The sequence below is a fragment of the Gambusia affinis genome, linkage group LG14 (genome assembly GCF_019740435.1).
Source record: "Gambusia affinis linkage group LG14, SWU_Gaff_1.0, whole genome shotgun sequence".
In the NCBI taxonomy this organism is placed as follows: Eukaryota; Metazoa; Chordata; class Actinopteri; order Cyprinodontiformes; family Poeciliidae; genus Gambusia; species Gambusia affinis.
Genome location: NC_057881.1, coordinates 13,226,044 through 13,242,537, shown reverse-complemented (window position 1 = coordinate 13,242,537; position 16,494 = coordinate 13,226,044). Strand labels below are relative to the sequence as shown.

The 16,494-nt window shown below is 38.1% G+C and overlaps 4 protein-coding genes across 7 annotated transcripts in view; 2 read left to right on the top strand and 2 right to left on the bottom strand.

Moving 5' to 3' along the window:
• Positions 1-559: 559 nt before the first annotated feature.
• Positions 560-3,368, top strand: acot13 (acyl-CoA thioesterase 13). Its single transcript, XM_044137925.1, has 3 exons — positions 560-723; positions 804-988; positions 2,971-3,368. Exons 1-3 carry the CDS (start codon positions 640-642, stop codon positions 3,128-3,130), a joined length of 429 nt encoding a protein of 142 aa, XP_043993860.1. The 5' UTR covers positions 560-639; the 3' UTR covers positions 3,131-3,368.
• Positions 3,369-3,561: 193 nt separating this feature from the next.
• On the bottom strand, positions 3,562-8,134 carry lg14h6orf62 (linkage group 14 C6orf62 homolog). The gene is made up of 5 exons (XM_044137922.1): positions 6,570-8,134; positions 5,879-6,055; positions 5,668-5,793; positions 4,913-5,047; positions 3,562-4,809 (listed from the first exon to the last, which is right to left on the bottom strand). Exons 1-5 carry the CDS (start codon positions 6,696-6,698, stop codon positions 4,684-4,686), a joined length of 693 nt encoding a protein of 230 aa, XP_043993857.1. The 5' UTR covers positions 6,699-8,134; the 3' UTR covers positions 3,562-4,683.
• An 891-nt stretch (positions 8,135-9,025) lies between these two features.
• gmnn (geminin DNA replication inhibitor) lies at positions 9,026-12,259 on the top strand. The gene is made up of 7 exons (XM_044137923.1): positions 9,026-9,173; positions 9,484-9,549; positions 10,690-10,788; positions 10,864-11,017; positions 11,099-11,181; positions 11,421-11,531; positions 11,919-12,259. Exons 2-7 carry the CDS (start codon positions 9,499-9,501, stop codon positions 12,069-12,071), a joined length of 651 nt encoding a protein of 216 aa, XP_043993858.1. The 5' UTR covers positions 9,026-9,173; positions 9,484-9,498; the 3' UTR covers positions 12,072-12,259.
• A 913-nt stretch (positions 12,260-13,172) lies between these two features.
• ripor2 (RHO family interacting cell polarization regulator 2) overlaps positions 13,173-16,494 on the bottom strand; it is a 70,175-nt gene continuing 66,853 nt past the window's right edge. For all 4 annotated transcript variants that reach the window (XM_044137917.1, XM_044137916.1, XM_044137919.1 and 1 more), the window contains one exon: positions 13,173-15,408. In XM_044137917.1, coding sequence (XP_043993852.1) covers positions 15,308-15,408 — 101 coding nt within the window. In that variant the 3' untranslated portion in view covers positions 13,173-15,307. The remainder of the gene's footprint in view (positions 15,409-16,494) is intronic.

Below are 16,494 nucleotides of genomic sequence, written 5' to 3'. Positions count from 1 at the left end.
AAAGAAATCTTTTAGAGGTAAATACTTTTTCACAGCACTGTACATTGCACATAGTAATAATAAATTTTAGATTTAGCTGTGGTTGGATCAGGTTCATTTTAATATGTTGTAGAATTTCAGAAAATTGACACTATAAAACTCATTGGAACTTTGATAACATTTTATTAGATAATAAAACTCACAGGAATCCAGTAGAAGCCAAAGTCAAATTTGTCTCTTGGGACGTTTTGAATAAGAAGTTAGGTTAAAAGAAATACCTTAATTTTATTAAGGTAAAAAATAATTTTATCTTAACCTTTGAAGGTAAAATTAAATAGTCACCTTGTAATTCTTTCAGATGTAAGATTTGACTTGAATGCACCATGTTAAAATTGGGGCATAAATCACAGTGAAGAAGCGCAACCTTTCGGGAAATAAAGATTCAATAAAAAAATAAAATAAAAACATTAAACATACAATAGATTACGTTCATCATTATATATAAGTACATATAGTGCTCTCGTTTTTATGGTTCTCCACAACTTTTGGTGCTCTCCTGTAAATCTACTGAAGTTCCACCCGGACGATTTATGAAACGCAGCAACTTCCTGTTGGAAATAAACACAACTTTGACATTGTCCTCGTTTATATCCGTCAAACATGAGCACCTTGACTTTAAACTCACTGAGACAAATAATGAGAGCGATGATTGACCACTCGGGCTTCGACAGAGTCGTGAGCAAGGTAAATGTGAACAGATATTTTGAACCCAAGCCCAGGATTTTTTTGCGTTTTCAAACTGCAACCTCAGATGTTGTCCATAGGTGGACGTTGTGTCTGCGAGCCCCGGGAAGGTGGTGTGTGAGATGCGGGTGGAAGAGGAGCACACAAACCGGGGAGGGACGCTGCACGGCGGGCTGACAGCCACCCTGGTGGACGTAATCTCTACCATGGCCATTATGTACAGTGAGAGAGGAGCCCCAGGGGTCAGCGTGGATATGAATATAACGTGAGTTTAGAAATGCCCTAATCATGTATCAAGACGGTGCATTGCAAATGTGTTCTCTGCTGCTACGTTTTTACAGTTGCAGCAACATTTTTTTCTGAATTTCACTGAGAAATTATGGATTAGACCAGGAGTTTGCACCCCGTGGCTCTTTGAGCCATCCAGTGACTCCTAATAACTTTGTCAAAAGTGATAAAAAAAAAACTAGCTAGTGGTTTTAAATATATAGTAAATCCAGTTTCCTGTGTTTTTTTTTCATGGAATAGTCGCACCGAATGACGTTAAAAGTAGCCATAATATGTAAGATTTCGCTTTTTCATATTCAGAATCAACTTAATTAGCATGAACTCTGTAGAGACAAGAAGTTTGACTGTCAAGCATTTACGAGGTGCAGACAGCATAGATTTATAAACTTCAGCTTAAATAACTTTTTTTCAATCATTTTTTCACAAATATCAAATTTTTTGTCCGTTCTTTCTTTATTTTAACATATAAAAACAAAAATAAAGCGGTTATTCTTTAAAAATTACCTTTTTTAGTAGATAAAAAAGCTTAGGTAACATTTTGGGCTCCACATAAGTTTCATTTAGCTGGACTAGGGGTCAAAAGGATTGCAGACTCCTGGGTCACACCAACACAGCTGAGTGAAGTGACACAGACATATACGTGGCTTTCAGCATTTTTTAAGAAATGTATTCAGCCCCTTTTACTTTGCCACCTTTAATAAAACAAAGCATCCAGAGGAGCAGCCAAGAGGCTCGCGGTTACTTTGAAGGAGCTCCAGAGATCCACAGCACAGATGTAGAAATCTGTTGACAGAATTAATCATCATGATTTTCACAAATTTAGCCTGTAAGGAAGAGCGGTCAGAAGAAAGCCATTGTTAAAGGAACGCTATACAAATGTCCTGCTTAAATATTGGAACAAGCCATTTGGGGGATGTAGCAAACATGCAGGAAAATATAACATTTGAGCAACCTGCATGTGTTTGACTGAAAACTAATACTGCACATCACCCTGAACACACAGTAGTCACAATGAAGCATGCTAGTAGCAGCATCATGCTGTGATGATGCTTATATAAACTGAATGTATTGGTTGGGAAGCTGCCAGAGATATAAACTAAACAATTTGCAGATTGAGTTAAAGCAAAAGGTGGAGTCTCTCTAATTTGAAAAGGTTCAAGGAGTGTGGATACTTTTACAAAGCACTGTAAATGGAAATTTTCTGTTTAGATGGACTAAATGTGTTTGCTCATGTTTAAAACTTTAAAAATGCATAATTCAGCCAACATATCTCCATAAAAAAAGGCTTCTTAAAGCGGATCCATTATCATTATTTTAGATGTATGGGCTGTACAAAACATATAATCATTTTTAGATTATGATATTTTAGTCTCCTCAGGTTTTGCCGTTGAGCTCCTTCCAGAATGAGCTATTTTAAGGCCTCTTGACACTTTAAATCCAAATAGGCTGCTGCTGACCACACCACACGCTGACCACACCACACACTGACCACACCCAACATACACTCAACTTCTACCCTCACATGTGAAATTGGCTGCAGATAGATGTGTAATTATACAACTGTACATCTTTGAAAAGCAGAAGTAGAGCCTCCTGCACAACCAACAAGAATGCAGCAAGTCATTTCTGAAAACTCGTGTTTTCCAACAGCCATTGTACAGTGCACACAGCAGTAAAACCAGCTGACCAAGCATCCTCATCTCAGTGGGCGGTAATAGGCAGTGGTGGTTTTTGAAACAGCTTGTTGTCCAGACACCAGAAACATTAAGTTATTGCCAAACAGGTGCTGTTTTTAGAAACAATAAAGACCCAAGTGGAAGTATAAAAACATTCCCTTCAAGATTGTCAGCTCACTTTCTCCACTTCAGTGGCTTTTTGTTGCCTTATTGAAGATGAGCTGCATAAACAAGTAATGTGTGTGTGTGTGTGTGTGTGTGTGTGTGTGTCACTATGCTGCAGGTACATGAATGCTGCCAAGATAGGGGAAGACGTCCTCATCACTGCACAAGTTCTGAAGCAGGGGAAAACGCTGGCATTTGCCACTGTAGATCTTTCCAGCAAAACCTCAGGGAAACCCATCGCTCAAGGACGCCACACTAAACACCTCGGCAGCAGCTAAACCGTCTCTTCTAATCAAAGTTGTATAATTTACTGCTAAAACTTGGGATTCTGAATATACACAGAATGTACTTGCTCTGTTTTTTTGGGGGGTTTTTTTTGTAAGTACATACGCTTGCAGAATAAAGTTGTGTATTTTTTTTCTTTTTCCTAACTTATGCGTTTGTGAGTTGTGTTGTGTTGTGAATATTGAGCAGCGGATGTTTCTTGCACATGCAATAAAGCCAGCTGGACAAAGAGTCGGTTTTTTTTTTCAGACTTTGCACTGTATTGAGATATGCTCAGCAGTAAAGATTAGAGAGCAGAAAATCAAAACCCAGAAGTTACATGCCTTACACCCTTTTTTTCAGCTAAAACACATTGAATCAGCAAGGAGCGAAACTTTACGTACTACTGTACTTCATAGTCTTTGAAAAAAGCAAACCCTTCAAAACTCAATTTTAATTTAAAGAAGCTTGGCAGCAGATTTGCAACTTTAATAGATCAAATTAAACAGAAATCAGTTAGGTTTAAGCAAAACTTTTTTGTTAGGTATATTATTATTATTATAATTATTGTTAAATCTGTCACCATTGCGATTTATCACCAACCCACGTCCCTCCAAAAAAACAAAAACAAAGCGCAAAACATCAGATTTCAGTAGCTTAAATGAAATAGTGCATGAACGGATTGAACTGTGAAAAATCAACTTCAACATAACATGTCTTAACTCTGCACAATGCCTTTTGAGATACTCGCGATTTTAATCAAAGGCCTGTTTAGTATGTTTCTGAGAAAAGCAAATGACACAAAAACATCTAAGTCCAGCAAATAAAACTAAGGCAGTTTATAAGAAGCAATACCTACACCATATGATTTGACAAACACTCTTCCTCTTGTTATCTTTGCCTGTACAGGTGTTCTGATACCTGCTCATGCCTATCCTGGGCAAAAAAAATTGTCTAAACTTGTTTTAGAAGCCCTAGTAACGTTAGAAAACAAGCTTTAACAATCCTTTCTTATCACATCAAGGATATAAGACATGTCCATCGTAACCACCATGAAGACTTGTGTATTGTTTGTTCCGGTTTAGATGCAACATAAAGAGTTCATTCAGTGACCGATGCTGTTGACTGTGTGGCTCCAAGAGAACAACCAACCACTCAAAAAAAAAAAAAAATCAATGTCCGTGCAGGTTCAAATAAAAAAAAATTATTTTTTTTTAAAAAAAAGCAAACAAAATGAAAGAAAGGGTGAGTAAGGAAAAGGAAATGAAGAAAAATAAAAATGTCAGAGCCAATCCAAAAAATGGGAGAAGGTATTGGGACAAACATGGGAAGAATGGGGTAAAAAAAAAAAAATAAAGCAAAAAAAAAAAAAAAACAGGATGGGAAGCAAATGGGCTTCAGGTTAGAGGGAGAAAATGAGTGGGGCAACAAAAAGGAGATCCAAGCACAAGTTCAAATCTTTTAAAGGGGCAGGGAGGAGATGAGTACATCAATTTGCTTCTGAAGGCTTAGGGAGGGAAGGAGAGGTAAAGGCTTGTCTCTGTGTGGCTGGGTGAAGCAAGAAGCCTTAATCAGGCATGTATGGGCGGAGGTGATCCTCGATGTCTCCCACGCCCCAGCAGGTCAGCTGGTCCTGGGGCAAATACAAGCACAGGCTGCACAACTTGAAAACCGTGGCCTTGGTTTTAGGAGTCTGAAACGACCAAAAAGTACAACGGCGTCGTTATAGAGGACAGGGTTTTTGAACCTCATAAACCAGTTGATTTTTTTTTTTTTTAACCTTTCAACAGGTGTACCTGCAAGTGTTGTCTGTCCATAAAGAGAAATACAGACTGGGTTGGGTTGTTCATCACCATTCCAGCTTTGTCTTTACGACCCAAAGCATGCAAGCATTGCTTCTCGTAGTCTCCATGATGAAATTCAAACTTGGCCTGAGAAGAAGAGGAAAGAGTCTGTACGCAAAGTCTAGGCTGCTGGTTAAATTTCATCCAATAGTAACCTGTAAAAAAGCTTCACACTCAACTATGAACTGCTATTTGACTGTGTTATTTGGCAGACTTAGAAGAATGACATTTAGGCATATTGAAAAGGTTCAATAGAGCGGAGGTTAAGGATTTAGGTAGGCCATTCAAGAAGCTTGATGTTCACCCGTGTGCACTTTTGTCTGCAGTTTGGACAAAGAAAGAAGCAACTCCCTCAAATGGAAACTATGAAGCTCCACATGTGTGGACAAGTCAAATGTTTTCCGTAGGAAAGTCCTACGGTCAGTGATCGAGCCGTTTGGTCAAGATGACAAAAAGAATGTTAAGAAACAGGATATTTTCACTGAAAACACTGTTTTCATCAAACATTTAGTTCTGAAGGAGAACTGACTGAACAGCTGTATAGGTACTCTTCCCTGACTGCTCAGCGCAATTTGGCTTCAGGTCGTTTATTTTTACTCAATGTGTCCGACAACACAAATTTTACATTAATCTGATACGTAGCACATGGAGCTGAACATATTTATCAAGCAGTTACGCCAAAGTGATGAGAGGAGCAAAGGTCTGACCTGCACAGGCCTAAAGGGCTCATCATCGGCCCCTTTCCATCTGGAGAACAGCAGACAGACAATCTTCTCAATATCATTGCGTGGCCAAAGGATAAAATCCATTTCCTGTGTGCAGCCTATCACATCCTAAAGAAAAAAGAAAAATAATTACAGTAACGAAGAATTTTTTAAAGCCATGATTGGGGACTTTGTTCATGTAGTCGAGCCTTACCCTTCGCATTGACTGGTATCGGGGGGCATGTAGTTGCACCACATCTTTTTGAAGGAGCTCTATCGAACTCTCCAGAGAATAGCTTGAATCGCGCACACCTCTTAGGATGTTTTCTTCGTAGTTGTTGGTCATCACAGGCACCACTTCAGCTACCTCAAAAAGTGCAGACTTCTTCTTCTGTTAAAAACAAAGCAAGCAGTTTTGAGGGTTTCACAGGTCAATACATATCATATTTCTGGTTTTCTTTGAGGTCTGACCTGCCTATTCTGAGAGGGGCTGTTTTTCACTTGTGGCAAAAAAGAAATTGTTGTTTATCCATTCCAAAATTAAAGAAAAAGTTATGAAAAAGTCAAGAATGTTTTCTATTAACAACAAAAAAAAATGTTTAAATGACCTGAAATGGTGAAGAGATGTTACAAAAAAAAAAGAAAAAAAGACAAAGCTATATTTAGAACATTTAAAAAGTTGAAGGACACAAAGAAAGACAGAAAAAAAGAGAACATGTAACACAAGGAATAACAAATAATTTTCCAAATTTTTCCCCTATACACATCTAGACCTGGAATATGCTGAAATTAAATGCTGTAGGTTTCCATCAGTTTTTAGCATTTGACTTGACAATAGCAAAATGGAAGATTGACCGATTCACATTTATGGTCCTGCATCTCCAGTAGCTGTCGTGTTAACAAACCTTTTCCTTGAAAACGAAGGCTATATAGATCTTGAAGTCAAACTGATCAGCCAAAGATTCCCTTTTCTTCCGAAGCTGAGCTCGAAGCCGGTTTCTTGTTTGGTTCCTTCGTGAAGTTGGGTCCCCCATGGTTAGATTTTGTTGGTAGTGTCTCTTCCTCTCGTGTGATGTACTTTAGCGACACTGTCTATTTATTCTATACTTTTAAGAAAGGATGGAGCTGACGACGCATCAAAACTCTAAAACTAGATCCTCTAACCACTATGAACTTAAAAGACCAACAAATCAGATTTTAAACTAAGTCATTTCAATATTTGGTTGTTGTAAAAAGGCAGTTTTGAGAAGGGGAATGCTCAACAGGCTAAGACTCCATTGCCTTTATACCTGATCAAAAACCCATGTTTTAAGACATGGCCTTGAAGCCAAATTAACTTTTTTTTTTTCCAACTGCCACTGAAATGAGAACAACAGATTTCAAGAAAACAACAACTCAAATGTGGCTCTCTTTTAGAAATGATAACTGAAACTAATAGAAAAGGCTGCTACAAAACAAAACACATATTGGTGACATTTTTTTGTTTGTTTGCTAGTGAGATTGTTAACTACAGCGAGCAGACCGATATTCTATTAACTGGGTCATCTCAAAGTCCCTGATCCATGGCTGCGGTTTTGTTTTGTTTCTCTGAACACAGACTGTGTTATGAGCGTGTTACAGGAGGACTGGGGATACAGACGAACATGGCAGGTAGACACAGATGCCAACAGACACAGGCACCCGGTAACATCGAAGACTACAGCGAAAGTAAACCGACATTTCCTGAACTTTTTCCGTCACTCATCTGGCCCTGGGCCCGTGCTGCTGCCACAGCTGATAGTCATGATGTGGGCGTATTTTTAGCACACTAGCTAAGGTCTGCTAGCTAGCTAGCAAGCCAACCTAGTTATTCATTTCTGACACTAACTAGTAGTGAACCAGTGATAAAGCTACATCTTATTTTAAGACAGACTGGCTTAACTGAGGCTTTTTAAGTGTGGTCAGTCATCTTACCACGCCTTTTATTACATTTTCTGGCTCAACGAGACTGTCAGTGTTGTTATTAAAAGTCGGAAGACTGACGTTGTAACTGTTTCTGGTCACTATTTCAGCTCCATATTAAACTGTTGTCAACAACTTTCGACACAAATCAGTTGGTAATCGATTAAAATAAACGCTGAACTGCGAAACAAGCGTTAGCTAAACAAAAATCTCCCCCCTCTTCCAACGTCTGACGCTTCGAGCTAGTTCTTTCTCTTTTCTTCAGTCGTCACAACCTCCGGCTCGCCCCGCCGCATGCCATGTCAAGATAAATCGACCATCCAGCGGAGATCCCCCGTTCTATCAGTCGATGTGTGGCGTGTTCTGTCTCCTGGTGGGCCCATATTTAACGACGTGCAGTCCAACGTGTGCCCCGTTCGGTTTCTTTGTGTGTGTCTGTGTGTGTCTTTCAGGGCGGCTAATAACAGTACATTAGCGCTCGATGGGTCCTCTGCCTTCCCCCTCAAAATGGCTGCGCGGGCAGTTACAATAACTGGACGTAATAAGACACGTGACCCGACGGAGCGGCTTCGTTACCTGGTAAAAAAAAAAAGACCCCGATACGTGAGAACATGTCCGCCATGTTTTGTGTGGCGTGTTTGCTTTGCAACTGTGATGGGAAAAACTAAAAATGTATAGTTATCTGGAATATTGGAGCTCTTCTGGATGAATCATTTTTGCATTAATACAAATACGCTGTAACTAAAGTAAGTTGCATTAGGCTTTGTAAGTTATTCGAACCTTGCAATGTTATGTAGCTGTCCTAAAAATTAAAATGCTTTTAGTAAACGCATTCTTTCACATTATAAAACTGAATAAATAGAAAAAGATTCATATTTTGTCAAGGATTTTAATCTTTTAAGTGCATTGAACACCCTCACGCCCGTCATCGCAGAGCAATGATTATCTAGGTTTTTGTTTACATTCTTGTAAACAAGAGACTTGGAAACACAAGTGAGTGGCTTGGAAACACAGACAAATATTTTTTTCTTCAATTTTAATTTAACTGCCATCCTTAGCCCTCATAACACATACCACATATTCATGAAATCTCAAAAATAAATTAGATAGATAGATAGATAGATAGATAGATAGATAGATAGATAGATAGATAGATAGATAGATAGATAGATAGATAGATAGATAGATAGATAGATAGATAGATAGATAGATAGATAGATGGATGGATGGATGGATGGATGGATGGATGGATGGATGGATGGATGGATGGATGGATGGATGGATGGATGGATGGATGGATGGATGGATGGATGGATGGATAGATAGATGGATAGATAGAAATAGCCACTCACAATACGGCGGCACCGTTGCCGTATGAGACATTCATGCTGTGTCTTTTCTCCTTCTCTATTGGTGTGAGAAGGAGGCGGAGGAGAAGAAAATGAAAATTCTCAATGGTGATTGGTGGGTTCACATGTGACTAGGTTTGCGTATTTAAGCCTCTGGCGCGAGATATTTTAGTTGAGGAAAACAAGAGTTGCGAAGAGGTTCGGTTGAGTTTGTGAAAGGTGAGTAGCGTTTACGTTTCTTAATGTTGGGCTGTTTGAAATATTCTTGTAATTAACACATTGACTAGAGATTGTGGTGTACGGAGGCTTATATTTAAGTCAAATTTCTTTATTATTATACTTGCATGGCGCTCTCGTTAGCATAACCCTTTAATTAGCTTGTTTTTAGCACGAGAACATGTTGGTATCCTGTTGTTTTTGGCCGTCTAGTCAACTAAAATCACAATCAACTTATAACTAGACGCCTAATTTGCTTTGGTTTATGTTTGTGCAGTAACTGTTTTAATTTGTGACCGACTTTACTTATCAGATCTCCGGAAAGAAAATGAATTCCGTTGGAAACGTGAAGCAGCGGAGCTCCAATGAGAACATAAAGGTAATTCTAAAGTATTTCTTCAGGGGTTTTAAGCGTTTTTCTTTTTTTTTTTGGTGCTGCTTTGTTGATTAATTGTATACGGGTCTGATCGGCCAAATCCATTTCTAAACTCACCAGATGGTGGTTAATTAAAGCCAGGTCCACGTATTTAACATGTTAATTGTACAAGCCACCACCCCTTTTTTGTTTTTGATGAAAAGTTAATCGAATATTTTGAAACTCTAACTTTATCTCAAATGGAATATAAACCCAGCATCTAGGTTTAAAAAGTGACTACATTGCCTTAAGATAATGTGGATCCTTTTTAGCATAGCTGAAAATGTAAGTTTCTGCAAGTTTCTAAAAAATATTTTCTTGTTCACAGGTTCAAGAATTTGTAGCTGCTTTCTTTTCAATCTAACCAAACTCAACAATATTCTAATGGCATTTCAAGATGTCCTTCAATTAAAAAAAAATACTTGAAGAGGAAACTAACATTTGAAATTGGTTTACTTGAGAATTGGTGGATTACATCATAATGGCTCTTCTCCCTGAAATTGATTGCATTACACTTTTTGTTAGGCTCTCAAATGGTTCAAATCTCTGAAAGATGACTTAATCAGCCTCAAAACAATGGTGCCTTTGAGATCTAGGCAAACATTAACTGGGCTGTGTCACCTGGTCCTTAATGAGCATTCAAGAGGAACTTTCCCATGACCGCAGTGACTTTGTGCCCTATCATTGAGCTTGTGGCAGTTGTTTAAGGAGCTGTCTCTCTACTTTTAGTGACAGTGTAACTAAAGGCTTTTGTGTCAGTTGATGACAAGCTCAGAAAATCATAACGCTGAATACTTTCATGCCACGGTGTACTATTTGGGCAGTTTCTGACTTGTGCCACGTTCTGGTTTTCCCCGAAGTCTTCTGTTATCACAATGCCTTTCTTTCTGAAGCTCATGTTTAATAGTCTCTCCAGGTATTATGTAGATGATTAAGTTGAGTGCAATGTTTGAAATTGATTTCAAGATGTAATCTATGCACTAAACTTTATGTATGTTTGCACTTGTATGCCATATAAGGAGTCTCTAATTCTATGCATTTAAAGAATTGCTGTAAAGGTGAAAATGGCCTTTTCTGATCTCTGAAGGTATATTTGTCTTTCAGAGCTTCTCTGTACCATCTCAAAAGGCAGTTGGACAACAAAGGCAAAGCCTGCAGGTCCTCCAACCTTCAGTAGTCAACAAAAGTTTGAAATCGGCTCAGGTATGGTCTGCAACAACAGTCTTAATTGTATAGCTAAGGGTTCGTCCGTTCCTAATCCCGATTTTTCTGTTTTAGACAGGGAAAGTTATTCCTAAGAGGAAACGGTGGATACTGGATGAGTCAAGAGGTTCGAAGAGGGTTAAAGTAGAAGTAAAAGCCACACAAACAGAAGAAGTTGACTGTGTACCAGATGGCCTGTCCAAAGAAGCATATGAACTTATGGTCAAAGGTAAATTTATGGTCAGTTCTATAACTGGTGAAATTCACAGTCGCCCTCTAAAAGTGACATTTTTGTCTTGCACTTTTCTAGAAACTCCTCCTTCATCGTACTGGAAAGAAGTAGCAGAAGAACGACGAAAGGCTTTGTACAGCGTCCTACAGGAGAATGAGAAGGTGAGTTAATCACTAGGGGTCCGATAATGTTTAGCTTTCTGAACGTTCCCACGCTCCAACTCCCTTGACCCTGAGAAGGAACCAGTCCAGACTGCAGTAAATGTATTCAATCATTAGTTGGCTTTTGTCTACTTCTCTGTTCAGTCAGGCCTGTCAAAACTGTCTTTAGTGCTTTTAATGTTCTTCAGTTTGGTAACCTTGTACTTCAAGCTCTGAACAACTAATTTCTCTTAAACCAGTTGCACAAAGACATTGAAGCCAGAGATGAGCAGATTAGCAAGCTCCAGTCTGAGAATGAAGAGCTGCAGGAGCTGGCACAACATGTGCAGTACATGGCGGACATGATTGAGGTTTGTACCCTTGCACTTTCTTGTTTCTCAGATTTTAACTCTGTATATCTACCAAACACCTGGCATGGATTTTCTTTGTCCTGTCTGCCTTTGTCTTAAAGCTCAACCTGATCTTAGATTGCAGTAAATGCCATAATTAGGCCTTGACATATTAAGTTTCCGAACTTGATACGGCCTTTTATCCAAAAGTGCAGCAGTTTTAGCAGTGCCATGCAGGTTTGTAACTGGAGCTGGTGAGCATGGAGAAATTATGGCACACTTAATCCAATAGTTTAAACGGCTCCCTTGTGCACTGAGTTGAAGTGTTTTTCACAGGGTAAATAAAGTTCATTGTAAGGGCACGATCTCTCTTGGTACAAATTAACAACTTGTATAATGTATTTATAGAGACTGACTGGAAAATGCCCAGAGAGCCTGGAAGAAATGAAGGACATTGCATTTGATGCAGAAGAGGCAGATCCAGCTGAGCAAGAGGAGGCAGACTACAGTGATGAAGAGACGTCAGATCATGACGAAGCAGGACCCTCAGGATTAAACTGACTTTAGAAAAGCCTTCTTTTGAAGGAGATGTGCCTTTTTTTCTTTTTCTTTTCTTTTTTCTTTTTTTCTTTTTTAGAGGGGCCCTGTAGTTTAAAACCGAAGCAAATGTTTTCCAGACTTGGTTTCAACCTTGTTGTTTTGTATGTTAATAAATCTGGCTGTTGGCAGACCCTGGTCTAAAACGTAAAGTCGCTTTTTAACTGATTTATTTTATTTTATTTATTTATTTTTTACATGGTCTATGCAATAAACTTTAGGTTTATGTTGGCTATTTTTCACTTTAAAGGTGTGTGATAGAACTGCTGCATTTATCCTCAAGTAGCTTTTATTGCACTCTTCTTTGTACATATATTTTGGTATTGTGACAACTCTTAAAGTTCAGATTTTTTATTTTATTTTTTTTAAGAGAGTAAAATTGTTTTTCTTATAAAAATGGGTCATGTTGACTCATTTCTTCACACAAGGAACCCACTTTCTGCTATTAACTTACACTTGTACGTGAATGCCTTTGCACCTTATTTACTTACTTCTTTGCACTTTAGTAAAAAGAAAACATCTCTTTCCACATGCAGAGGCCTCCCTTTTTGTTTACAGTAAAAAAATGCATGACTTGTAACACATTTAGCTTATGTTGGCTCGTAACACAAGCTAAAACAGCCAATACAGAATTAGAAAAACCTTTTTACAAAAGATGCAGACTTGTGTAGAAATTCAAAACAGTAATTTTAAATATGCAAAAATATACTTTATTGCAATATTGGTAGCACAAGAAATACTGCTGACCACAACAGATGAGTAGTAGATGGATCAGTGCTGAAGCTATGGACCACAAATTAATTTCAATTTCAGCAAAGTGTTAAGACTGTAAATAACTCCACATGTGCACACTTTTGCCTGCTTGTACTCAACAGTGGTTAGGATTCACATGGCCCACTAATTATAAACACTGGTCAACTGCAAGTTCATAAAAGGGAGAATGCTATATACAGAGTGGGTTAATTTAGATGCTAGGCTAAAAATACTGTACTGCTAAATGCACATAATGAAATGAAAATTGCTTCAGATTTGGATCATACTTTGCAAAAAAAAAAAAAGATTGTATAGAAAAACAAATGACAATCTTTTAATAACTGTTCACACATTTACAGATAATACGGGAAAAAAATAATGTATAAGAATATTTAATATGGCTTTGAACTGGATTCAGAAGTTGCATCTAAATGTCTGTTTCCATCTATTGTGGGTTTAATTCTTTAAGTTGTGCTTTTTTTAGATCTGAGTTCTGGTCTTAATGCAAATGTTTTGTTGAAAATACATTCTCTTGAATTAGCTCTTTTTTTTGCTAAAAAATGGTCAAAATTATAATTAAATTTCCTTTGGTTACAGTAAATCTAGTTGATAAAGTAACATTTATAAATATATAGAAGTCTCAAAATTATTATACTTCAATGAAGAAAACATATCAAATCTCCTCCAAAAATTATAATCTAATATATTTCTATTAAAACAATCTCCAATTAAAATTAACCATCAGTTTACAAGATCATAATAAAACTATCAAGGTCAACAGTTCATCTTAGACCTGAAAATACAACATAAATATGAAAACTATTCACAGAACATGGTTTTTCTGCACTACTGCAGTTTAACTCCAAAAGAGTAGTAGAGTTACAAGGAGTAAACAATAAATAGGAAACGGGTTTTTATGTGAACGTTTGTCTTGGTGCGTCAGCACTTGACTCAGTAGTACAGGTAGCATTAGACAAGCAGGCATTTCAAGAGCAGCTCAATAAATCAAAATATAATTCAAAAGCTTATCTCAATTTAATTCAAAAAGTGACCTTGTGTCACTGATGCCTAAAATATTTTGAAAATTATTACGTACAGCTAAGGAGCTAAATTTTGTCAACTGGTGAACTTTCAACATGAACCAGAATAAATAACTGAAATACCACTCTCTAATAAATCTATGCACAATTTTCGCGTTGTGAACTCCATGACTTTAATTTAACCTTAAAGTATTCTCTAATTTATTGAGATGCACCTGTAGATCCTTACCTCTGGTAATTTTTTTTCCACACAGTGTTTAGAGATGTGGAAAAACAAAGCCTTTCATTATGTAAATGTGCAGCTAGCCTAAAACAAGGCTACGATACAACTCAGATCCTATCCTCTTTTTATTTTATTTTATTTTTTTTCTCAGATGCTAAAACGTGCGTTCTCTAGAAATCCCGAGCCGGATTTAATACCCTGCAGCGGCTCCTGATCCGGCAGGAAAAATACATTTACAAAAAGAGTTTCTCTGGAATCTGCCGCCTCGACCTCATCAAGGCTCAGGTGGTCGAAGCTGACATCATCCTGTGGGCTCCCCGTATCGTTGAGGTGCACAAAAACGAAGGAAAAAAAAAAACATGTACAAAACAAAGATTGCACTTGTTAAACTGCAAGCGTGAGAAGGCTCAGACATAAAACTGCTGAGTGAGTGGAACAGTGGGCCCCTGCTTCATCTCATCACCAAGAAGGCTGTAAACTGCTTTCTGACTTCACTTACTACTAAAAAAACCCCCCAAAAACATCTTCCACCAACATGCCTTTCAGCCTCTGCAAAATCCCTGAAAATCAAATGGAACGTACCAGAAAACATGAATCAAATTACACTGTGAACACAACCAGGTGTATTTTCCAGCCATGTAAAAGATGCCGCATTTACAAGCTTACTAGTGCAGTCTTCTGAAAGCACCTAAAAGCAATGCAACTAAAACATGCTGCAATAATTACTTAAAAATCACAAAAAAATTAAGCGTCACGTCGGTCTGTAGATATGAACAGATTCCTTAGTAGTAAGTGATGTGGTTGTTGTGTGCTTGTTTCCAATGAGAGGATGCTTTGCAGGAATATCCGCAGTCTGTGTAGCAGCAGCTTTGCGTCCAGTCAAGTTCCAGCTTCGCTTCCAGTTCAGCCCGAGACTTGGCCTGCCTGGCTCAGGAAGCAAGTTAGGAAAGGAGGAGTGCGGCGGTTGTCTCATATTAAGGTAAAAGGAGTCCAGGTCTGGATCGAGGGGTATAGGTTGTGTGTTACGACCGTTTGTTTGGTGTTAGTTCTTCTCAAGAGGCAGCTACGAACATAAATCAGTTTCTTGCCATCAGATGAAGAAGCAGAGCGGCTCGGAGAGCTCGCCGTCGTCCCTTGATGCTCCTCGGCGACTGGGTTTGTTAGGTTTTAAGCGGCTCGATGATTCAGAAGGCGGTGGTGACGGCGTTTCCTCTCCGCGTACCCAGACGGATCATATCCCCAACCACAGTGTCCAGCTGCTCGTATGCCAGCCGCCCCTCCTCGCCTGCAACAGCAACAAGGGCCATTTAGAAAAGCAGGAGGTTTTTATATAATGATCATTCTGGATAAACCAATCATCAAGGATCGAGCATCTTTTGTCAGTTGGTTTTATTGCTTAAATATGAAGGTAAATTTTTCTGACGTGGTCAAAAGCAGTGGAATAGAAAGTTAAAATAGGTTGGATTTATTTTTTTTCATGTTTAAAATAATAAAGTCTATCAAAGAAGAGAACCTAAAATTTGGCTCCAAACTTCATTTTGTGCAAGCAAAGTATGCTAATCCCCGGTCTGTCGCTGCTCATAAAATATGGAAGTGATCGATGTCTTGCTCATGTGCAACAAGAATGGATTTTATTTGTATTCGTTTGTTGTTATTCATGAATATTTTTTCAAAAAAAGTGGAGACACTCTGTTTTATTTTTGTTTTAAAAACGGGAAGAGAATAGAAAACAGAATATAAATGTCTATCATTACATTTTGATCACAAAAACAAAAAAAGCAGACTACACTTTAACCTAACTAATAAAAAAGGAAAAATAATAAAACCAGATGTGTTTTTGCTTTTCTATCCTTATGAAAATAAAAAACTACTCATAAGAACTGAAATTATTATTTTTTTACTCTGCATCTAACACATATACATTAGCTCTTAATATAAAAAAAAATTAAAGAATACTGCATTTGGATTCATCTTAATATTATTTCCAAACTTTTTACCAGGTAAGAATATTTTGTGTAAAGACAATTTTAAAATAATTATTTGTAGTGCAACTGAGCAACAGCTTGATATACTCGCTAAAAAAAATCCATCACTTATAACATCTAAGTGATATTAAGTTACACTGGTTGGCCAGTAGGAGGCATAGTATTGGTTGACATCAAATGTAGGTTTTTAAGCAAGTTCCCTAAAATAAGATTTTTAGTAAAAAAAAGAAAAAAAAAGTAAAAATACAAGCTCCAGGACGTGCGGCGGTGGCGTAGGGGACAGCGCGACCCACATATGGAGGCCTTCAGTCCTCGACGCGGCCGTCGCGGGTTTGATTCCCGGACCCGGCGACATTTGCCGCATGTCTTCCCCCCTCTCCATCCCC

Excerpts from the sequence above, each read along its gene's own strand:
- acot13 (XM_044137925.1), top strand. The coding sequence starts at position 640 with ATGAGCACCTTGACTTTAAACTCACTGAGACAAATAATGAGAGCGATG. Across the intron at positions 724-803 it reads TCGACAGAGTCGTGAGCAAG|GTGGACGTTGTGTCTGCGAG; the intron begins GTAAATGTGAAC and ends TGTTGTCCATAG. Across the intron at positions 989-2,970 it reads AGCGTGGATATGAATATAAC|GTACATGAATGCTGCCAAGA; the intron begins GTGAGTTTAGAA and ends ACTATGCTGCAG.
- lg14h6orf62 (XM_044137922.1), bottom strand. The coding sequence starts at position 6,698 with ATGGGGGACCCAACTTCACGAAGGAACCAAACAAGAAACCGGCTTCGA. Across the intron at positions 5,794-5,878 it reads GATACCAGTCAATGCGAAGG|GATGTGATAGGCTGCACACA; the intron begins GTAAGGCTCGAC and ends TTTTTTCTTTAG. Across the intron at positions 4,810-4,912 it reads TGGACAGACAACACTTGCAG|ACTCCTAAAACCAAGGCCAC; the intron begins GTACACCTGTTG and ends TGGTCGTTTCAG.
- gmnn (XM_044137923.1), top strand. The coding sequence starts at position 9,499 with ATGAATTCCGTTGGAAACGTGAAGCAGCGGAGCTCCAATGAGAACATA. Across the intron at positions 10,789-10,863 it reads AAAGTTTGAAATCGGCTCAG|ACAGGGAAAGTTATTCCTAA; the intron begins GTATGGTCTGCA and ends TTTCTGTTTTAG. Across the intron at positions 11,182-11,420 it reads TCCTACAGGAGAATGAGAAG|TTGCACAAAGACATTGAAGC; the intron begins GTGAGTTAATCA and ends CTCTTAAACCAG.